Raw genomic sequence first — 24,898 nt, forward strand, 5'->3', positions numbered from 1 at the left:
TAAGTCTTTGGCACTTTGTTTTTCCTTACTAGAGTAAGGAAACCTGTGTTTGTAAGGTTGCTTATTTTACACTTCCAACATGATTTTACACTATATCTTTATGCTATTACTGCTTAAGGTCAGTGTGTTTTATTTTTTCTGGTTGTCTTTGACTACATATTTGAAACTAAATACAACTTTCAAAACCAATGTGTTAACTCACTTAATTTAATTCATTTCTACATAATATTGTTAATGAAAGTGTTTACTTTCTTGGAAAGTTTTCCTGAGTCCCTTTTTTTTTTTTTTTTTTTTTTTCCTTCCCCAAAAAAGAGTAGACCTGGAGTAGTTTATACTTTTCCTATTATTGTTCTTCCTGGACTTCCAAGTTTAATGGAGTTTTTGACAAATTCTTTGAAATATATCCTGTATTGTTGATAAAGAAGTTCTGCTTATGACAAGCTTATAATGTCCATGTGGTTTGTTATGGAAATCTCATTTACCCTATCATATGCAGAGAGTGAGGATATCCTGGTGTATTATGTATTTAGTATGTTTATATCAAGCACTTCGCATTATAAAGAATTCACGCAACTTTCTCTAGGACATTCTCATCTATTGTTTTCAGCAGGCCTCTGATATCTGTTGGAGGAGTGTTTTCAAGCTAAATCCCATGAAGGTAAAGAGGTAAAACGATGGTCCTATTTTGCTTAAATGTTATAGATTATATAGGGCTGTGTCAATATCCTAACATTTCACGTGAGAAACTTGGTAGCGTATTAGTTGAATTCATATCAGACATTCAGTTACTGGGCTAAACTACCTGAACAAGAGCATACTATAATCTATAGATGCACTAAAAAATCCTTTTGTCCTTTCCTATCTTGATGTACAGAAGGAAAAGGAGTGCATCAGCTGGCTGAGGCTACTACATACAGATTTATTTAATATCTAGAGGCTGTTTGGGTCCTTTCCATCACTCCTGAAGATTTTCTACATGCCTCCAGGAACTTTTTTTTCCTTCTCTGCAAGTACCGTATGAGAAAGGGGAATTTGTAACTCTGAGGGCAAAGATCAGGGAAGAAGGGAGATCATGGACTCTGTGATACATATATGCATGCAGCTCTTTTGTTGTTGCCGTGTTATTGTTTCTGTCTCTATCTCTTCCCCAAATTCCTGTGCAGAGCTAGATTATGAACCTGGTATCCCATTTTGGTGCAACTGTTGGGCAATGTGTCTAGTACACAGTGTGAAGGAGTAGCAATGAGTACTATAGTAGTGAAGAAGTAGTGCAAGCCTTCATAGGGCATATACTGAAACAGTTGCTAATACTGTACAAAAAGTGACTTTTTTTTAAGAAAAACATAATTGGAATGATATTCAAAAATATCCGTTTGACTCCAAAACATGTTAAAATGTTAAATGTGTTTGGAAGTGCTAGTTACGCATTTGCATATAAAACTTTAATGTGGCTCTTTATGTGTTTGTACTACAAGGTGATCTTGAATTCATGATTAGCTAAGACTTGTTTCATTCATTGTACAAGATGTTTTCCCTATGGGAAACTTAGTTTTTGATAGTACTTGATTGGACATAAAATCATGTTTGAGAGCGTAATTCTATGTAGTAGGAGTGCTCTGGTTCCTTTTATTTGTATTTATATCTTACTTGTGCCAAAAACATCCGGGGGGGGATGTTTTGTCCTACATATAAATGTGCTTTCTTATTTCTAAAGATGCCTCCTTTAACAGGAGACAGAAATAATGCTCTACTTTTGCATGAGAACACAGCTGCTTCCCCAGTATTAGAGGACCAGCTATACTATTCCACCCTGATCAAACTATGTCTTTTAAATCAGGAAAGACTGTAGCATGTGAGAACGTTTGCCCGTACAGTCTTTGACTTGACAGTGATGATTAGAATCTAAACACCCTGACACATTGCTATATACTTATCTAAACTCGTACAACAGCAGCTTCCAGCTAGAGTGATTGAGAGCAGAAATTGTGTAATATGGTGTTGTAAATTAGGCTTTTGCAGTTTGGAAAAGCAAATTGAAAGTATCCTGCTAGTATTTTGGTGCTATCAGAATCTCGGTCAAAACAGAACATAGATTTCCGGGTGTTCATTCTTACTCTTGTTCAGTGCTCGTTTCCTAATCACAGAATCAGTAAGGTTAGAAGGGACCTCTGGAGATCATCTAGTCCAACCTCCCTGCTCAAGCAGGGTCACCTAGAGCATGGTAGACAGGGTTGCATCCAGGCGGGCCTTGAAGATCTCCAGAGAAGGAGACTCCACAACCTCTCTGGGCAACCTGTTCCAGTGCTCTGTCACTCTCACAGTGAAGAAATTCCCCCTCACATTCAGGTGGAACTTCCTGTGGTTCAGTTTGTGCCCATTTCCTCTTGTCCTGTCACATGGGACAACTGAAAAGAGTTCAGCCCCATCCTCTTGACACTCTCCCTTCAAATACTTACACACTTTGATAAGATCCCCCCTCAGTCTTCTCTTCCCCAGGCTAAAGAGGCCCAGGTCTCGCAGCTGTTCCTCATAGGGCAGATGCTCCAGCCCTCTGATCATCTTCGTAGCCCTATGCTGGACTCTCTCCAGTAGCTCCATGTGTCTCTTGTACTGGGGAGCCCAGAACTGGACAGAGTACTTGAGATGAGGCCTCACCAGGGCTGAGTAGAGTGGCAGGATCACCTCCCTTGCCCTGTTGGCAACACTCTTCGCAATGCACCCCAGGAGACCATTGGCCTTCTTGGCCACAAGGGCACATTGCTGGCTCATGGTCAACTTGTCATCCACCAGCACTCCCAGATCCTTCTCTGCAGAGCTGCTCTCCAGAAGGTCAGCCCCCAGCTTGTACTGGTGCGTAGGGTTATTTTTCCCTAGGTGCAGGACTCTGCACTTGCCCTTGTTGAACCTCATGAGGTTCCTCTCCGCCCAGCTCTCCTGCCTGTCCAGGTCTCTCTGAACAGCAGCACAGCCCTCAGGTGTATCAGCCACTCCTCCCAGCTTGGTATCATCAGCAAACTTGCTGAGGAGGCACTCCATCCCCTCATCCAGGTCATTGATGAAGAAGTTGAACAGGATGGGACCCAGTCCTGAGCCCTGGGGGACTCCACTAGCCACAGGCCTCCAACTGGACTCCATGCCACTGATGACGACCCTCTGAGCTCTGCCTTTCAGCCAGTTCTCAATCCACCTCCCTGTCCACTCATCTGACCCACATTTCCAGAGCTTACCTAGGAGGCTGTTATGGGAGACAGTGTCAGAAGCCTTGCTGAAGTCAAGGAAGACAACATCCACTGCTCTCCCCTCATCTACCCACACAGTCATTCCATCATAGAAGGCTAAATTTCTGTTTCTCATTCCCATAGCCTATATGTCATCTTCACTGTTGCTTCTTGTAAACTTCTTTCATCTTTTTCTTCTTTTTCCTTTTTTCTTTAACTTCTGTCTCATTGCGGTGCTCATTGCATTGGGAAGGGATAGTAACCTACTCCAGTCAATATGTTACTGAACTGGGAGACAGAGCTGTTTGGAATTCTTTTATTGTGGGCGAGGAGCAGCATTTCTCTGATTCAACTTTCTTGATTAAAATACAAAGAGCTCCCTAATGTCATAAACTTTCAATAAGACTGAGACTTCTGAGTGTCCACTTTTCAGATTATTGGTTTCTTAAAAAAAAAAAAAAAAAAAAAAAAAAAAAAAAAAATGTTTACTCCATATTAGCGTTGTAAGTGATTTGACAATTGCGTATTAGACCTCATTCTGAACAGGCTTAGTATTCTGCACAGAAGTAATTAGTTGCAACAATTAAATGGAGTTTCTTTAATCAGCAAAAGATTCTGAAATAATATCTATTTTTAATTATATGTTTGTGCCTTGAGGCAGGTCTAATGCTATTTTCTTTTATACCTTTCAAGCAAAATGATGTTAAAAAGTAGCATTTGTTAAAGCTATAGTGATTGAAAACTCTGAATTCTTGTTTCACTTTGGGGATTCGTTGCTTTTCCTAACAAAGTATTTTCATATCAGAGTGAAACTACAAGTGTACACTTGAAAATGAATGAGTATGCTTTTATATATTGAAAATCTGTATAAAGTACTATGTGTAATTTCTATTTTTTTATTTGCTCTTCATTAATGAGGTTTATATTAATTGCTGTTGAACTGAAAAAAAGGCATCATATTTTTTTTCCTGAAATAGTTGATCTGGTTCTTCTGAAAATCTGTGTCAGTGCTGATGCTATAACTACAAAATTAAAGAATTTCATTTAAGCTTGAAGTGCTTATATAGTCTCTAGTAACTCTTCTCAACACTCATAATGCCTTGCCACTAGTATGGATGTAGCTGTTGCAATGTTTGTAGAAAACCTCTGCCTTCCTTTATGAAGTAAAACTAAGCCAAGTCTGCAGGCTGTGATGATGCTTTCAGGTCCTGAGAAAGCCATTAACTTGAGGGTGATGTCCTCTTCCTTTTTGAATTGATGCTTGGAATTATACAAATAGCCGCTGTAGGAGATGAGGAACACATGCCTTGGGGAGGCTCACAGCACTGCACAGAATCTTCAGAAGTTTTTTTTCCAGATAATTGTTCTCTTTGTTTAAACATTCACAATTAGGAAGCAAAGAGTCCTAAGGAGGACACCTTGCCTACGTGCTCTTTTTTTTCCCTTAGAATAGTTTTATCTGTTCTACATTTAATTGTGGAGTCTGTACTGTTTTGTTCTTAATTGTAAGGTATGTTTTGTGTTTTTTTATTAATCATTGTGCAAAAAACCCACAAGAGGTATACCATTTATTAATGCGCTTATTAGTAAAATGTTTGATTGAGTATATTGCCTTACCATTATTATTTATGAAAATTCTGGTTATGTTCCAAAATCTTAGAAAAAGTATCTAGCAGTACTAAGTTCTTAGCTTTTAGCTTTGCAATGGGCTTCCTCTTCATGCATAAAAGATGTGCTTCACCTCTTCACCCCCTTATGCAAGTTCTCTATGTGCCCATTCAATCTGTGTTTTCAAAATTCTCCCTACACGTGTTCCTCAAGGGTTTTGTTTGTCCTCATTCCAAGGCTCTGAGCTGAGAAGTGTCCTGTTATAAATACGGAACAAGATTGCCCAGACTGTAGAGTGTCCCTGCCTAAATAGCAAAAAAAAAAAGAAGACAATTGGGTACAGATAGATATGGGAGCACTGATAAACAGTGCTGAAGGTGACTGACAGCTCAGGTTCTTGGTCTAGGATTTGGCTACGATGAGATCAATTATGAAGGGAAGTGCGGTTGGAGAAGGTCTAAATGCAGTTTAAGATGGGGGATTCAGGATTAAAATAGAGTCCCTGTGTCAGTAGGTTCTGTTCTGCCCCCTTCCTAGTGTTGCCCAAAGAGTGTTAATGGTAAAAGTGAGAAGGACTGGTGTTCTAGTAACTGTTTTTAAATTCTGAAGAGTCATTACCTCATGCATAATTATAGCATATTAGATTTCAATTAGTGATTCTGTTATCAAGCCTTATAATTTATGGTCTCTTCTGAATTATATTTAGACTGCTTGTAGAGACTTTGAGTATGCTCTATGTTCTTGCCTAAGTAGCTGCAGTAGTTAATTAATGTGGTTTGGAAAACTTGCACCTATTTCTAGTTTGCACTTGTCTAGTTTCAAATACTAATTATTGCATCTTTTTATGCTTCTTGTTGACAAAAATAGTCTAATCACAGATTATTTTTAAACAGGCAATATTATTTAAAGAGATAGTGTTGTAATCTCATGGTAGTTGAATCTCAATTTGCTCTTGGGACTGTAGACCAAGGTGCTGGGTAGTTAGAATGAAGCAACAGTTTTACTTCAGGTGATATTTTTGAAGACTTACTCAAAATGCTTTATAATGTGTCTTCTTGTATTGCCTGGAAAGGAGGGACACTTGGATAAGAAAACAGCATATTTGACATATTTTGATGTATGTGCTTATGTTGGGGTTGTTTCCAGTCTTTATGAAATAGGTTGGGTATATAAAATTTCTCTTTTCTGTGGTCCCTTTTCTTTCACTATGTCTATGAATATCCAAATTTAATAATATCTACATGGATTAAATCTACATTCATTAATATCTACATGCTATTCCTGACTCTTTCTTGTGACAGAGGTAGAACTTGCTGGTATTTGAATGTGGGTTTGGACAGAACTTTTGTTTTCTTTTTTTGTCTCTTTTTTTGCTCATAGTCTTTTCCTTCTCTTTAGTTCATTCTGTATTTACACTTATGTGGTAGTACCTGAGTGTGGGTGCTTAAGAACTTGTTTGAGAAACATATGGTATTGGTATCATTCCTTCAGAAGTATGGATTTTTTTTCCGCTAGGATCATATACTTGAATATATTTGGTAAAATATTTATTTCAAGTTGAATTTAAAAAAGCAATATTTGTTGCAGCTGGTGCTGTTCATCACTGGTAACTACACAGAGAATGTCTATCTGCAGAAGAAGCTGTTCTAATATCTCCTATAAACTCCCTCTAATACCTGTTGACTTCTCTGTTCATCTTACTGCTTTCTCTTGTCTGTCTCAAAATGTCGCTTCCTGGAAGATTTGGGGGTGATCAAACAGTTAGTGCTAGAAATTTTCATCCCTGTTTAGTCTCTGCATATTTTCTTCAGCTACTTGATTATTTTGCTGAGTGAGCAGAGGAAAGTGGGCTGTCATTCACACCTCTTTAATGACTGTAACTGGATTGTAGCGCTGTGGAATGAACAGTGTCATAGCCTGTGCACACTGATAGTGGCTCCTGCAGTGTAAATAGACTCCGAGTCCAAAACTTGTTTTCCAATTTGTGACTGTTTCATGCAGTTTGAATCTAGAAATAGATGAGGATGATAGAGGTAAATTAATGACACTTATTACTGCTGTTGAACATATCCCCACGTTCTACTTTGACCTAGGACGGAAGATTAAAAGGAAGGATGATGGTGCTTGACTTTGGTGCAAAATGGTGTGAAATCCTGATGGTGTGCAAAGTACGTCACCACAGTGCCTGCTGTTCCACTTAGTGAAGCAGCTGTTCTAGTGAGTCAGGCATAGTCCTTCAAACATGGTTAATCCTTCTCACAGAGGGGGATTTTATTTGGGACGGTGCTTTTTAACTGTTTTTTTTTTAACCATCTAGTCAGGAGGTAGAGGCTTCTCTTCTTTGAAATCAAGTTTTGAAAATGAGAAGCATAATTCCAAAATATGTTACCCCAAAATTGAAATGTTTTCTTAAATACCCAGTAATGCTTCCTATTTTGCATTCTTTATAAGCAATCTTTGATTTTTGTACAGAATATCTGTCTTGATGGGAACATGACTGTGGGAAATGTGGGTAATTCTGGCTACCTCCCTCATTCTCGTTCTCTCTACCTACCTCTTCCACAAGGCCATATGCAAGCTTTGGAAAAACTTTCCAGTCTACAGATCTATGGTTTCAAATTTTTCAGTTGATAAAAATTTTCGTCTGCCTTTGTTATTGAAACCAGCACATTACTGCTGCATTACAATGTAAGGAACTTTTACAGGAATACAACACATTTAATCTCTCATCAGCAGGTTGCGGTGGAGACAAAAATTTTCTTAAATAGTATAATTTGCATTTTTTTTTCTTTTTATAATAGTATTCTGCTAATTGGAAAGTGTTTCATTGCTTTACTCTTGAGGGAGGGAAGGACTGCTAGTGTTCTGCAGTATTAATAAGCTTATGTTTGATAGCATAAAGCGAGGAGCTCATTCCTTTTTCATTGTTTTGGAGGAATGTGAATCTGACAGATGTGTTGAGGAAAGTGGCTGAAGAAGGTCAGTTTGAAAGCCTTTTAGCCACTGCACCATAAAAAACTTCGCATTTTATTTCTGGTGCTGAAATATCAGCAGGTAGTAACACTACTATGGTTTTTAAATGCAAGCCTAATAGCATTTAGGAAAAACCTAAGTGCTGATATAAGTCTCTTTGTGTAACAGTGTGTTTTGCTGAGAGCATATTTATCTTGTATGTTTATGCCATGGTTTCCTGCTACAAGCTATGCACTTTGGCTTGTAAACTTGAAATTTTTCAAGTGATGTCAAATTTTGTCAATTTGAAAATAAAATGTGAGCTAAAAAAGTCCCTGTTTGAGCCTTTGTGTACCAGCCTAAAAATTGGAGCCAAGAGGTATATAAATATCAACTTAAATATAATAAAAATGTTAACTGTGTGTTTATGTGATAAGTCAGGGCCAATGCACTGTGGGTTTGAACAGTGAATTTCTGGAACTAAAAGCTTAATTTATTACAGTTTGACTTAGAGAATCAGCCTTCCTTAGGCAGAGAACTGTAACAGTCCTATATACCTTGCACAAAATGGGCAAGTTCATCAGGGAATTACTCTGATACTGTGGTAATAAATGATGCAAATATTTAGCCTAGCCATTTTGGTGATGGCTAATGGCTGCCAAAATGGTTTGTATGACAGTTGCTGAGATTGTACCTTAATGATTTAAAGACTTTATGTAATGCATCTCAAAACATAACAATCCTCATTTTACATCTCTTAAAATATTTTCTGGGCAGAAGTGCAGATTGCAGTTATTGCTTTAAATACATCATTCCAGAAGTAGAAATCTCAATGATATAATATGCAAGATTAAAGTGTTGGGGAAAGTCGATGCTTCCTGCTTTTTCTCTTTTGCGTTATCTGTTTGGCAGGTCAGGCTTTTGCTACTTTCTAATCTGCTTGAGTGTCCTTCTCCCATTCCTTTCATTATAAAGCGATTTGTACGTTTGTATTTTCCAAAGATGAAATTTTAGAAACTTTTTACTTTTAACTTGTTCCATGGCCTGTAATATCCTGTTTAACGTGTGTTCTTCTGTTATTTCTTTCAGAAATCTGAGCATTGGCATACTGTATCTAGGCCATGTTCTTAAAGTACTGTTTAGTGAGTGCAAAGCAGTTGGAAGAAAAGCTTTTTAAGGTTACAGTGTGTGAAGATGTCTGCCATACTTGGCTTTATCATCTTAGAATGGTAATTTAAATTTAGATCTGTCAAGATCCATCCAACAGGTTGTCAGAGCTGTTGAGAAAAAACATTACCTTAGAGACTAGTATCTTTTTATAGTTCCTAAAACTTTTAAGTTTTCATTTATGGGCTGCTTTTGTGCTTTAGTTCAAATCAGTTCTATAGATTGTCTGGCAAAATCTTTACATCTGGAGTCCCTTAATTCCTCATATGTTTGCTGAGATGTGGCCACTTATGTCTTTTTTACCTTCTTCCTGCTCGTGTCTCCTAGCCACTGAATTAAAATTTGAAACCTCTTGGTAGCCATAATAATATACTAATCCCACTGTAAAGAAGGCAGAATCTCTTTCTTTTAAAATACGTGAAACCCACAGCTTCATGCAAGTTATTCATATGGGCATTGTTCTTTGAGAGATTTTTTTGTAAAAGTGAGGCAGCTCTCTGTAGTAGATACTAACCAATCTTTAATTTTCATGTATCAGATGATCATTGCTCCTTTTACGTGGTACTATTTCAGTAGGCTGGAAAAATCATGTGGTATGGGCCTAGTGACTCAGTTTCTCCTAAAAGCGCTTAGGCCAGGTTTCTTATCTGTTACGGGACCTCTCTGTGCTTTCTTTCCTTTTGCTTATTCACTGTTTTTTCCGTAATGGTTTTTGGAGAAAAAGTATTATTGGGAAAGAGGAGTGGTGGGGGGGCAGATTGCTTTTTGGACTTGGGCTGGTTTTAATCCCTGAAGCACTTTTGGCTTGCATTAGTTCTTGTGCAACTCTAGATCCTTTTAAAGATGTTTGAAAAGGTTATGTTATGCTGAGAGTCTGAGGTATATCATTTTGTTGCCTCCAGATATTTTAGGACTGGAAGGAGCTGTTCTGATCTGTTATTAGAATAACCTCATGTCTACCCCAAGCCTTAAAACAGCACTGTTCATTGGTGCACAAATCTTAAAAGTCTTACTCATCATTAAAGTTTTAAAGATCAGGATGAAAGACTATGCTTAGAGCCAAGAAATTGTTATGTTGGTAATAACAAGCTTCAAAATTGTGCTTTATATGTAAAGCTCATTTTTTTTAAATTGCTTTATAATTAATTCTTCATTTAACTTGTGAGATTAATGAAACATAGTGATGGAAGCGGTAAGGTCTGAATTCATATCAAAATATACTGTGGCGGTGTTAGCAGCTCTTGCAGCTCACACCTTGCTGTTAATAAAATAGATGACTACAATTTTTTATAGTGAATATTTCCAAGTATTGATGAGTTGCATATGATGTAGTTATTGTAAGAAGCTGAGGAAAAGCCCTTTTGATTGTTTTCTAAAAAACTGAATAATTATTAGATACACCAGTGTACTATAGAGTGGTAGTTTTGTTACACAAGTGCATATTCTGTAGTTGAAATACAAGATCTAAGGCTTTTCCTCTCTAAAATTTTCAAATAGACAAGCAAAGATTCTGAGTCATAATTTAGAATAACCCTAAAATAAGTTTTATTACAGCACTGTTGCTGATGCATGCACAGTTCCTCTGTTGGAATTCGTAGCAAAAATAGTATAGTATATATGTGCACTAGCATGTTTCAGTAAACTTATTTGAATCTTTACAAGCACTTAGGATAAACCAACTCAGAGTATGGCTTCTGTTTTCAAGCTTGAGTTTGTTTGTAATCAATGCATTTTAAGAAATGAGACTGACTAGCGTTTGTTTCTTTAGAGAAGAAGAGGAACGTCTGAGAAATAAGATCCGAGCAGATCATGAAAAGGCCCTGGAAGAGGCTAAAGAAAAATTGAAGAAATCCCGTGATGAGATTCAAGCTGAAATTCAGACAGAAAAGAACAAAGTAGTCCAAGAGTTGAAAAAGAAAGACAGAAAACCACTGCCCCCAGTTCCTTTACCAAATCTTATAGGGATAAACAGTGGAGAACCAACAGACCCAGATGTCAGAGAGAAGAGGAATAAAATTAAAGAGGTAAATGTGATGTTGTAGTTCTGTCCATTTCTGTGACTGATAGCAATTATCTATATGCCCTCTAGTTGCTCTTCTGATTTATATTAAAAAAAGAGAGAGAAAAATAGGAGTGTAAATCTTTTTAGTAAACAGTAAGTTAAAAGTGTACATCTAGTATTAATAAACATTAGCATCTTATTGCATGCTTTTCCTGAAGTTGTGATGTTAATATTTCACTGAATAACAGTTATTTTTTTTTTTAAGATTTTCTTTACTGGTAATATGGAAGCCAAAGTGAGTTTGGCATTTGCACATGAAACAGCAACAGTACGTTTTTTAAACAGAGCCCAGTCTTTGTCAGATTCCATTCAAAGAATTGGGGGGGAGGGGGCTGGTGTATCTCAGAATATTTTAAAATTTTTAAAAAGTGGAGTGAAAAGAGAGAAGAAAATTGGTCTGCTACTGAAAATTGAAAATCACTTAAAGAAAAGCGTGTGATGATTTGGTAAACTTAAAATGGCTGCTCTAAGAATAGTTTTAAAACTAAGAATTCATTTATGTAGATTGTTCATGGCATGTTCTGTCGCATCCTAGGCTATGGGAATTGCTGGTTCTGACTCCATCCTTTCCACTTCTGATTGACTATGAGATTTATTATACTCTTCTGCCTGGTGATGGCTTTTTATTATTATTTTCACCTGACATTTTTCTGTGGTTTTTTTTTTTTTTTTAATCAGTCTTATGCCCAAGGTTAGCAAACAGACATGGTTCAGGCTGGAGGCAGATGAGCACAGGCTCTGTTGTTAAAGAGTAACCAGGACCACAGCAGTCAGTGGTTACATCAGCTGAATCTGCTTTTAAATTGCAGCTTGGGTTTTAGTGAGCTTAAACAAAACCCAGTTATAGTCACACACTTGTGCTAGCAATAGGGAAGTGCAACAGCTGCAGGATGTGGTATGCTGTGAATAAATCACCCAAGGTGGATTTTTACTTCGAGTATTAATGGTGATGAGAACAAATCCACTCATATCAAGTAATGAACAGCTGTTTATGCCTGTAGACATGGAGATGTATCATGGTTTAAACCTGACAAACAGCAAGTCCTTCCTCTGGAGGTATGTGTCTTCCATTAGTGACAAATATAGAAACATTTTTGACTGTGAACTTGTGTGTAGATTACTGGACTCCCTTGATCATGCTTTGTTAGGACTGTTTCCCAAAGGATAGCACTGAATTGTGGATTTCAAAGGACCCTACTGTTTTTCAAAACTCTGAGGAGTCTTTGAATGTTTCCAGCAAGAACATACAGAGCATTTTGCTTCTTGAAGTGTCTTTTATGGAATGAACATGAATGGTGAACACTATGGTCAGGGAGCTGTCAACACTTTTTCGTTTAACTAAAGATTACTATATTTAAGTACCTTTGAGTTTACCACTGATGGATTTAGTGAGTGGAGTAAGTGAATTGACAAAGTGACATGAAAGTACTGAGCAAAGGTAGCAGTGATGAATAACTGAAGAAAGCATTAGCTAAAGATTGCATAGCTCAACCATGAATTGAAACGAAAATTGAAAATTAGTACTTGCAATTGATAATAATGTGTATTTCTAAGATTATATTTTGTCAGAATGTAGAACTGATTTGAAAAGATATGAAAAGCTATAGGCTAACACAAATGCCTATTTTACTTGAATAAGTAGTGAAGCTTGGACTATTCATGTTGATCCACACCTGAAGGTACACTGGTTTGTCTTGCTGCAATTAAATAACCAGAGTTGTTTAAGTAATATCTCTGGGAATTCTATTCTTACCTGCTGTTGGTTGCTACAAATCTTGTACTATAAGAGGATTACTTTTTTTTTTTTTTTTCTTTTTTTGGTTAACACAGCCTAAATGTGAATTGCATCAACAAGCTATCTTTTACTGCATAACTTGTTGTGATTATTATGGCTACTTCCATGATTTCTGAAGTGTGTAGTTGATCATAGCTAGACCAAAGATTTTATGGGATTATTTATCACCTGAGTAAGAACTTCAGTGAGGATATCATACCTTTGTACTGTGCAGCCTTCAACAGTATCGCCGTTGTGTTTTAACAGTCCAGGATCATACTAGCATGACTGAAAGACTCTGCATTGTGTGAATTGCCTTCACTGGGTCTTATTAATACTGTGACTATCAGCTAATCTCTAGAATTGAATTCTTTGACACAGGGCAGCAGATGGTTACTTCTACGGCTAGATGCATGAAAGGGTAGAATATGGCAGTGGAAGGTGTGTTAGTGAGAACTGGCAAATCACAATGGTGAAGACCCCATTGTTGCAGTGTTACTCTCATGCAGCCTCTCAGTCTACTTCTGAATTTTGGCATCTGTTATATTGCAATGCATGTAGCATAGATGAGATAAAACATATTTTAGGTGTGTCAGATAAATAATACTTTGTCTGAAACCTGCTTTTAAAGTATCAACTGTATGTGCCAGATTACTGCAGAAATTCTGGAAATGCAATATGCATCTTGAAATACGCTAGTAAATAGAAAAACTGTAGTTCCTGTTCCTGTTCTTTGAGGATTTTGTGGATTGGATAAGAGGTCACTTTGAAAATGCTATGATTGCAAAGAACACAATGCACAAGGCATTCTAGTTGAAGTATTGCACTGTTCTTTTTTATTTATAACTCAGGAGTATTCTTCTAGACCTGGAAGGATTTGGTTGGAGTGAGCATATGATGCTTTGACAGTGCACTTCATTGTGATAACTAACAACTGGAAACTTGAATGCAGTTGCCTGCAACAATGCTCTGAGTAGTCAAAGCTCTGTTCTCTCTCTAGATACTTGCATATAGCACTTAATACCACTTGGACTGAGTTTCTACGTTTTCTTAACTTCCATTTGTATGTCGTTGCTAAGTGATAAGATTGAAAAGTGGCAAGACAATCTCTTTGATCTTCCCCACAGAGTGATTGTCTTGGGTTCTTTACAGCTACAGATGAGTCTCTAGACAGACAAGACAAATGGTTCACACCTTTCAGTGTTACTACTCTTATTTTTATCAGTGGTTTTGACATTATAAAATGCAGCAGTATAGGGGACTTTGCCAAAGCCCTCCATCTGTCCTGAACATCCTTTTCCCCTTCAGTAGCAAGGATAAGAACAGAAAGGGAAGTAAAATCTCTTGCTTGCTGCTAGAGGGAATGTGTCTTACAGAGAGGGTATTATAGCTGGTCTTGGTTCTTTGAGGGCAGTATCTTCTTTTCCTGTAGAACTTCAAACAGGGGATAGGCTATGACATGAGGTAGTCCCAGTCTGATGCAGCTTCTGATAATTAACAGTAACTTCAGATCTGTTTATATAGCAAGTAAAACAAACTTTGAGAAAAGAGAGCATGCAATCACTGTGGCAGCGTTACTGTTAAGGAGAAATCATCATTTAGATCTTTTCTCACCATTCTCCTTAACCAGTATAGTCTTTGTAGATGAGATACAGAGTTACCAAAAAAGAGTAAGTTCCAGTAGACAATATCTCTAATATAGGTCTGCACCCAGTATACAAAGCATTTCTGACATGCAGTGCATTATGGTTGTTTGGATCAAAACCAAAAATTGCATAGAAGTTCCTAGCTCTCTGGAGGCTGCATATCTGGGTTGAAAAGGCAATTGTCCCTGATTTACTTTGATGCCTTGGGATTCATGTTTGAGGAATTCCACTCTCATAGAACAGCTTTAGACTGCATAAATTTACAAAAGGAACAAACTTACACAGCCTATTTCACATTGTATCAAACAGTTAATAATATGTAGAATTGGGGCAATTTAGGGACAACATTAAGGGCAATTTGGAACGTGCACATGGCTTTCCTCAATCAAGAGAAGAATAGAAAATTTCCACGTGGGGACCCAGTTACTGCCATTTTTACAAAAGGTTCATTACTTTTTTCTTTCCAAAGAAAGCTTCAGTGAAGTCTATAATGAGTGACTTTATGGTATTACGTATTTTAAATATATATATATTTATTAAAAAGATGCATGTAAACTAATTTAAACTTGTGTAATGCTCTTAGTTTTCAAACGCTTTAGAAAGATATCTAGTAGGAACGTCTGCTTTCCGTAGAGAGGGAAGTTTCATGGAACAAACAAGGAGCAGAACATGCATCTCATTTTTGTCTTTGGTTATGGTCTTAGTGTTCACATATACTCAGTTGTGAGAACTAATTCACAGTTGTGTAATTTTTCTCTGTTCTTCTAAAAAGCTATTAATTCAGCTGTTCCAGTGAGGACTATGTTATATGTTATATGACTTGGCTGATTATTTTTGATACAGTGTAATAATTTTTAGAAGGAAAGTTTTTTCATCAGCTTACCTTGCAAACTTCGTAACACTTCTCTAGTAGATTAATTTACTGTTTTGTCTTCAAAAATTGCTATTGTTTTTTATTAACTACTACTTTAGGAAAAAACACATTCTTGCTGTTCCTCTTTAGCTTTATGTTAATATTTTACAACGTTTTTTCACGCTAAGAGGTGAGAAAATGCTTTAGTAAGAGATAGATAGGACTTGTATCAAATTTCAAAAAGATTTTAGGATAAATCTTTTAATAGAGACTGATGCAAAGCAATTAAGAACAAAACTGATTTTTGAAAGTCATTGATCGCTTCCTTTTTAAGCTAAATTAGCTATAAATTACATGAGTACTAAGAAGTTTAGGAGCTTAATACCGTCAAGAAGTGATGAAGAGAAATTGCATATTCATCATGGTCTTTCGCTAGTGCTCCAGAAACTGCTAGCTGAATGTTGAAAAGTAACAGATTGTTTTATAAGCAGCAGAAGTCATGGTTTCCTATGGATTTTTGACCTACGTTCCATCACACTCTTCTCTCCTCCTTTTATCTTCTGCTAATTTGACTGCATGAATTGCAATGTGTTGTGTACCTGGTTTAGAGCTACCTGCATGTTAAGTGCTGCCCCTATGAATAAATAAGGGGCTGGATTATATATATATATATATTTTTTTTTTACAAAATCCCCAATATAATCTTGTTCCTCTGACCCTATGAAATAAGCTTTGACAGCAGATTCAAACAATACTGCAGATGTATGTGATAAATTATGTGTACAGACAGCAAGATTGTATAAACACTTATTCTATTAGGAAGTCAGCCTGAAAATAGCAAGTGTCTCTTCACCTGAATTCTGTTTGGGTGTGAGAAAAGAGTGGGAAATAAAAACATTTAATCATGTAAAAGTCTTTGTATACTGCACGGAATCACAGAATGGTTGGGGTTGGGAGGGACCTCTGGAGATCATCTAGTCCAGCTCGCCTGCTCAAGCAGGGTCACCTAGAGTGTGGTAGACAGGGTTGCATCCAGGCAGGTTTTGAAGATCTCCAGAGAAGGAGACTCCACAATGTCTCTGGGCAATCTCCTCCAGTGATTTGTCACTGTCACAGTGAAGAAATTCCTCCTCACATTCAGGCAGAACTTCCTGTGCTTCAACTTCCAACTTCTGCCTGTTGCCTCTTGTCCTGTCACATGGGACAGCTGAGGAGACAAACTGTCCACCTTGACACTCTCCCTGCAGATATTTACACACACTGATAAGATCCCCCCTCAGTCTTCTCTCCTCCAGGCTAAACAGGCCCAGCTCTTGCAGCTGTTCTTGTAAGAGAGATGCACCAGTCCGCTAATCATCTTCATAGCCCTCCGCTGGACTCTCTGCAGTAGCTCCATGTCTCTCTCGTACTGGGAAGCCCAGAACTGGACAGAGTACTCGAGATGAGGCCTCACCAGGGCTGAGTAGAGGGGCAGGATCACCTCCCTTGACCTGCTGGCAACACTCTTCCTAAGGCACCCCAGGAGACCAATGGCCTTCTTGGCTACAAGGGCATATTGCTGGCTCATGGTCAGCCTACTGTCCACCAGGACTCCTAGGTCCCTCTCTGCAGAGATGCCCTCCAGAAGGTCAGCTCCTAGTGTGTCCTGGTGCAAGGGGTTGTTCCTCCCTAGGTGCAGGACTCTGCACTTGCGCTTGTTGAACCTCATGAGGTTCCTCTCTGCCCAGCTCTCCTGCCTGTCCAGGTCTCTCTGAATGGCAGCACAGCTCTCAGCTGAATCAGCCACTCCTCCCAGCAAAGCTTGCTGAGGAGGCACTCCATCCCCTCATCCAGGTCATTGATGAAGAAATTGAGCAGGATGGGACTCACTACTGAGCCCTAGGGGAACTCCACCAGCCACAGGCCTCCAACTGGACTCTGTGCCACTGATGACGACCCTCTGAGCTCTGCCTTTCAGCCAGTTCTCAATCCACCTCCCTGTCCACTCATCTGACCCACATTTCCAGAGCTTACCTAGGAGGCTGTTATGGGAGACAGTGTCAGAAGCTTTGCTGAAGTCAAGGAAGACAACATCCACTGCTCTTCCCTCATCTCCCCGGACATGCCATCATAGGAGGCTATCAGATTGGTTAAACAGGATTTCCCCTTGGTGAATCTGTGCTGACTATTCCTGAGCACCTTCCTTTCCTCCATATGTCTGGAGATGACATCCAAAATGAGCTGTTCCATCACCTTTCCAGGGCTGGTGGTGAGTCTGACTGGCCTGTAGTTTCCTGGGTTGTCTTTGTTGCCCTTTTTGAAGGCTGGAGTGACACTAGCTTTCTTCCAGTCCTCACACACCTTTCCTGATTGCCATGACCTTTCAAGAATGATTGGAGTGGCCTAGCAAGGACATTGGCCACCTCTTTCAGCACTCGTGGGTGCATCTCATCAAGGCCTATGGACTTGTGTATGTCCAGTTTGCTTAGGTGATCCCTAATCTAATCCTTTCTCTGGACTTCCTCCCTGATCCTCAGGGCCTCAGATTTCTGAGGGCTGGTCTTAGCAGTAAAGAGTGAAACAAAGAAGGCATGCAATATCTCTTCCTTTTCCATGTTTTTTGTCACCAGGGCCCCTTTCACCTTTCAGCAGTGGGCCCACGTTTTTCCTAGTCTTTTGTTGCTGATGTATTTGAAGAATCGATTCTTGTCCTTCACATCACTTGCTAGATTCAATTCCAAATGGTCCTTGGCCTTTCTGGTGCCATTACTGCAAATTCAGGTGATATCCCTATATTCCTCCCAAGTTTTCTGTTCCTTATTCCACCTTCTGTACAGTTCCCTCTTCCATTTGGGTTTTGTCAGGAGCTCCTTGTTCATCTGTGCAGGTCTCCAGCCCCTTTGCTTGACGTCTTGCTCACTGGGATGCACCATTCTTGAATTTGGAGGAAGTGATCCTTGAATATCAACCAGCTTTCCTGGACCTCCTCTTCCTTCAAGGACCCTCTCCCATGGGATTCTTCCAAGCAGGTCCCTGAAGAGGCCATAGTTTGGCCTCCTGAAATCCTGAGTTGTGATTCAGCTTTTTGCCATGCTCCTTCATTGCAGGACCTGCACTCCACCATCTTATGGTCACTGCAGCCAAGGTTGCCTCTGACCTTCATGTCTCCAACCAGCCCTTTCTTGTTTGTAACTGTGAGGTCCATAAGAATACCTCACCTTGTTGGCTCCTTTATCAGTTGCCTCAGGAAATTGTCATCAGTGCTCTCCAGGAACCTTCTGGATTGCTTTTGCCTTGCTGTGTTGTCTCTCCAGCAAATATCAAGGAGGTTAAGAACCAGGGCCTCTGAGTATGAGGCTATTTCCAGCTGTCTATAGAAGGCCTCATCTACTTCCTCTTCCTGTTCAGGTGGCCTGTAGCAAACATGCACGACAGCTTCACCCATGCTAGTCTGGCTGTTAATCCTTACCCATAAGCTCTCGACGTGCACATCATCCACCCCTAGCCGGAACTCCAGGCAATCCAACTGCCCTTTCACATAAGGGGCAACTCCCCCTCCTTCCCTTCCTCGCTTGTCCTTCCTAAAGAGTGTGTAACCATCTATTGCAGCATTCCAGTCATGTGAGCTGTCCTACCACATCTGTCTAATCTCAGTGAGATCACATCCCTGCAACGGCACACAGATCTCTAATTTCTCTTGTTTATTCCCCATGCTGCATGCATTTGTGTACAGGCTCTTCAGAGGGGTATGAAAGCATGTTGATTTTCCAGAAGGGGTGCAAGAGGTTTCTCTATAGTCTTGTCTTATAGACACTTCCTTAGCTGCATGCAATTACTTGAGGTAGCCCCACTTAAGCCCTGGTTTACTGACTGCATGGTCTCTATAACTCTCCCCTTTCCCCGTCTTTCCTAGTTTAAACACAACTCCTGTTTTTATACTTACTATACGTATGACTTCCATTGCTAATCTTATTCTTGTAATTGCAGTGTTTCTGATCTAACCAAATTGTCTGCCTTCTTCTGGGACTTCTCAGCATCTGAAAAACAAACTGAAACAGTTTTCATTCCGTTGACACAACATTTTTTTTTATGTGAGTGTGTTCATGTTCAAACTTATTCATATTTCTAGCTTTTTAGGACATCAGTTTTTAGTAATATATGTATCTATTGCTTTAAGATTTTGCACTCTAATTTTTACCTTACTGCTCCTGGCTTTGATCACAATAAAAATGAAACACGATAGTTACGAACCTATTTTTTTTCCTCAATATTTAAGATAACACTCTCACAGAATCACAGAATCAGTAAGGTTGGAAGGGACCTCTGGAGATCATCTAGTCCAACGCCCCTGCTCAAGCAGGGTCACCTAGAGCATGTTAGACAGGGTTGCGTCCAAGTGGGCTGTGAATATCTCCAGAGAAGGAGACTCCACAACCTCTCAGTGCTCTGTCACTCTCACAGTAAAGAAATTCCTCCTCACCTTCAGGTGGAAATTCCTGTGTTCGGTTTGTGCCCATTGCCTCTTGTCCTGTCACATGGGACAACTGAGGAGAGTTTAGCCCCATCCTCTTGACACTCTCCCTTCAGACATCCTCCCTTCAGATACTTATACACATTTATTAGATCCCCCCTTAGTCTTCTCTTCTCCAGGCTAAAGAGGCACAGCTCTCACAGCCGTTCCTCATAGGGTAGATGCTCTCTGCATATAGATGTTTTGTTTTATTAGGTGGTTTTGTTTTCCAACTCTTGAGATATTCTGGACTCTCAAATGTAGTTCAGCATATTGAAACCATAGCTATGTTGTCTTTAAGCTAGTTTCCCTGTACTTTTGTTATGATACCCATCTTATCTTTATTGGATGAGTGGAATCTGCATAAAGTAAGAATGGATTTTTTTGATCAAGACGTAGGACTTCCTGTTAATAAACTAATTTCTATGCATATAGCAGACTGAAATTTGTTATTAGCACTTTGTCTGGTGCATGGAGGTTAGGAATAGCTCTGCACAGATTTATTTCCCAACATACTAACAGGAATGAGCTTATTAAGGAAAAGTATATCTTTAGTTGATTTTCATTTTACATTAGGAAGTCTTTAATTTATGCCTGTGAGAAGCTTTGTAACTTCGTGTATTCATTTTGTTCTGACAGAAGGAGGAGAATACAACTTTTTCTTAGTGTGGTGGTTGCAGCATTTCAGTTGCGTATCTTGGATAGTTTGCTTTGATTTGTCATTGTTAAAATGCCTTACTGATGAGGAATACAAGTTTGCGTGTTTGAGGATATTCAAAAAATTAATGGGCTTATTCAAACGTCATTCTTAATCATTCTTGTGTAATTGGAAGCACATTAAAAATTCAATGAAGTCTTCATTACTGAAGTACCTATTTGAGAATAACTTGACTTTGAACAAAGAGCTAGCGTATTTATAGTGTATAAAACTCAAATGCAAATAAAATTAAGGAAATAATTCCTTTCTGCAATATAACTAGTCCAAAAAGAAAAAAAGCAAAACCCCAAGTAAATTACGTTTCTTTAGAATTGAGTAGATCAAGAGGCACACCATGAAGTTTCATGGGCCTTGTTGCTGTTTTTATTTTGTATTTTATATGCAATTTATTGGTGTACTACAAAGATTTTGGTAGCAAAAACCACAAGTGATAGCTGGATGGAGAGAGGTCTCGAACATTAAATTATACAAGATCTAAGTCACAGTGTATATTTTACTTTTCAGTCAAAGTCTCCGTAACTGCAAGAATGTCCTTTTAAATATAGTAAAAATTTTAATAATTGTTAGTTCTCTCTGTGTTATTTCTACCATAGTCCTTTCATGTTTTTGCCATAGCAACTTCACACAATATACCTGTTACATTCTTTAGCATAAAGTCTATTTGATGATGATAAAGTTTTGATCATCACGTCTTGCAATTATTGATTTTCATAATGTAATTGTTAGGCAAAGTGATTTATTAATCTCCTAAGATCTGTTCCATTTAGACATAGACTGGTATGGGTACATCTCTAGATACAATACTGTAATACCTGAGATTTGCAACAGTTAACTGTGACTCAGTTTGCACTGAGATTTGGGTTTCTTTTTTTGCATTACTGATATCTGTTCTTATTCTCTGCTCTGTTACCAGAGGACTAGAAGGTGGGTAATATGAAATCAATTTTTGAAAGGATTCAAGGGGTGATCAAAGAACTGCAGACTGCTGTGCTGGATGAATGAACTGGGGAAACTAACAGAAACAAGAATAGAGACTAGAATTGATGGGCTCACAGATATAAATGATTTCTTGCTATATATATTTTTTTTTCTTTTTAAACAATATCATAATGCACAAACCTATGGAAGTACTTTGAAAAATTCAACAGACATGGGTGAGATCTAGTGGTCGTATACAGGGATACGTATAGGTTACAAAAACGTTTGGTGAAGTTCATTGCTAATAGCTGTTGAGCTAGGTAACTGAGATGTGGTGTTATATCCCCATCTTTGCCTGGAAAAATTGGTTAGAAGGCAGGAAATGGAGAGTCCAGATAAATTGCACGGGAGAAATTGCATGGAGTTACATGGAGATACATGAAGAAACTATTTTAGGGAAAATGGATGAGTATGATATGATGAAGTTTGCTGCTGATATGGAGATTCAGAGTGGAAAATTGAGGCCTGGCTGAAGAATTGCAGTAAGATCTTACAGAGCTGAGTGAGTGACTTCCTATTTCCCTTTCTTGTTTCTCAAATAAATGTGAAGTGGTGCGTATTGGGGCTGGGAGAGGGAGAAGTCCTAGCTTCACACTTAAGATGGTAATGTGTGATGTGACTGTCACCACTTGAGAATGAGGTTTTGTGATTACAGTAGTTCATTGAAAAGGTCATCTTAGTGCTCAGTCAGTATCAGACAAAAAGCAAATTAAATATTCACTATTTTAAGAAGGGAGAACAACACAGGTGAAATATTCATGCTACTATATGAAGCTAAGGTGCTCCTGTATCTTACATATTGTGTGCAGTTCTATCTCTTAGTTTCAAAAAGGCTGTGACAAAAGTGGGAGAAATACAGAATAGGCTGGTGAAGATGGTCACACTGACACCTGAAAAGGCAAGACTGGGACAGCGAAGAAAGGAGCAGCTTTCTTCTGTTTGATGTGCAGTTGTGTGTGTTTACAAAGATAATCTGGGAAATTCCTGTTTTTTTTAACACAGGACAAGTCAAACCTGTGACTCCGTCAGTTTTGTTTAAAGTAGTAAAAACACACAAAGTTGAAAATACCAATTCACCACATTAGAGGGGGGAGGGAAAGGTTTTGGCTTTTGTATTCAAATTTGAGCAGTCAGTTCACTGCCATAAGGTCTCCAAGTTTAGACCATTTACTTCTACTTCTGTTCAGTTCTCACAAATGGGAAATATTTGCGCCTTCTTAGTTCCATCAGACATTTTAACCTTAGTCTTTTGTGCATACAAAAAAAGGACAAATTTTTCCGTTTGTATTAATATGATATACATTTTAGTCTTTAGCAATGGATTTGTTAATAAATTCCTCAAGAAAATGAAGAAAACCTAGCTTCCAGTGTGTATTTGCAGCATGTCCCCAACAAACTTTTCCACTGATACTGTTCAGGAGTAAGTGATGGAGGCAAAGATGTAGCAGTATCTGAAATAATTTCTCTTTAGGCAGAGATTTGTAACTCCCAGAAGAATAAAACAATCTGTAAGAGTTTTCTAAGTTTCTGCAAAAAGCTGAGTGGCTGTATAAAGAAAAGATAATTCCTTAACCTCCAAAAAGCAGTATCTGCAGACAATAGGAAGGCAGTTTCCAATTTTTAATCTGCCAGTTGAGCAGCAAGTCCTTGGTTAATTTAAAAAACAGAAGTTGAAGGTGGTTTATATGATCTCTGGAAATCATATCTTTAAACAGAATAGATTGCTTTGAAAACAAAAGCTACTTGCGATCTTGCTGTCTGTTATGCACATTTGCAGTGAATGGCAAGAGGATACTTCCCCATTTCTAGGGCACAGCCATTCTCATCAATTTGCCCAGAAACTTACTTTTGCTTGTTGCACAGAACCCTGATTTTTTGTTTGCTATCTGTCTGCCCTTTTTGGGGGGGGGGTAATGGAAAGGGGTCCTTAGAAACAATAATTCAAACCACCGTTGCTGTAGTGATGGAACTTAAAAAATTTTTCTTCTCAATCACTGTATGTTAGGATCGGCTTCTCCTTTTATTGCTATAGCCGTGATTTTCTTTGAAAGACCTCACTACCACTCTCACATCATAAAAAAATTGATTTCCCAGCAATCACAGAGGATCAGATCCCGTGAATAAGGCACACAGGTTCTAAAATCAGTAAAAGCATCTAGATACAGTGTTCCTACAAAAGCAATTTCATTTCAGAGACATGTCCTGCTTCTTGCCATTCTAGCTCTATCACAGCAAACTCCAGATCCATCTTTTCCTAGGATTGCCAAGATGTACATGCATCTTGCTGGCTTGTATTTTTGGGCCCATCTCATGATAAACATTTTCCAAACAGATACTCAGTGGACCTATTTCACGTAAGTTATTTTTCTGTCAAAAAGAAGAGCTATCACCTGGAATTAACAGAAGGAGTAAGAAGTCCATTGGTAAGAAGAATTGTGCTGTGCTGGACAAAGAGCAAATTCTTCATCTGATATGCTGTCAAACTGAAAGTGCCTACTTGGCAAACTGTTTTTGTAGGCACTTCAGGCACAGAAATCTCTGTGCTGCCTTTTTCACATTTACTGATTTGTGTTTGGATCAGATAATTATTTTCATATTATTAAGCTTAAGTTGGATCTATACTGGCTTCATTAAGTCTTTTTTTCCCCCCTCAATTATTCTCACCTTCTTTCTATTCTTGTTAGTGCTGAGGTTACAGTCAGTGCCTGAGACTTCGCTTGTGTCTTGAAGTTTGTAACTTTTCTTTCTACTTGCAACGGTAATTCAACACTTCTCATTTTCACTGCACAAATGCTGTCTGGCACAACTATAGAAATAATCTCACTTTTTAGATCAGGAGTTCGTGTTATTGATGCTTCCTGAGCCAAAGTAATATCCTCTGCTGGATTTTTACCTGGCAGGGTATCTTCTTTCAAATGTCTACATTGTACAACTGTTCACAATAGTATAGCTTTTATATCTATAGTATGTCCTGCTACCACTTCCAGCAGTAACATGGGTCTCCTGTTGTTGTGAGCTCTCTTGGCATATCATCCTTACAAAGCATAATATTGTGTACAAGAGCTGCTGTCTTTCTCATTTGCATGAAATGGGCAGTTGTCTGCTAACATGATATCCTGAACATGATATTTGCTTACTTTTGCAGTAGAGGAGAGTCATGAATTGTGTGCTAGAATTGATATTGAATATTCATCTAAAAAAGTCAGTTGACTTGTTACTATAATAACACAATTGTTTTGCACTCTATTTTTTTTTTTTTTTGAAGTAAGGGAGAGGGAGAATGTTCATGTTCATGAAGGTAGCTCAGTTTCCTCAAAGTATAATTTTCTAGCTCAGAACTTTAGGAAATGGAGTCAATTCTTATTTCTTGCATTTGACAGAGTTTCTGGTCTTAGCAGCATTTTCTGAACTTACTTCTGCATTAATTCATGAT

General features: G+C 38.4%; 1 protein-coding gene across 2 annotated transcripts in view; it reads left to right on the forward strand.

Annotated features, from left to right (window-relative positions):
- The window catches only part of MAN1A2 (mannosidase alpha class 1A member 2), a 159,195-nt gene that overhangs the window by 19,388 nt on the left and 114,909 nt on the right, over positions 1–24,898 (forward strand). For both annotated transcript variants that reach the window (XM_062594492.1, XM_062594501.1), the window contains one exon: positions 10,714–10,969. In XM_062594492.1, the coding sequence (XP_062450476.1) occupies positions 10,714–10,969 (256 nt within the window). The remainder of the gene's footprint in view (positions 1–10,713; positions 10,970–24,898) is intronic.

Source organism: Rhea pennata, chromosome 1 (genome assembly GCF_028389875.1).
Source record: "Rhea pennata isolate bPtePen1 chromosome 1, bPtePen1.pri, whole genome shotgun sequence".
Classification (NCBI taxonomy): Eukaryota; Metazoa; Chordata; class Aves; order Rheiformes; family Rheidae; genus Rhea; species Rhea pennata.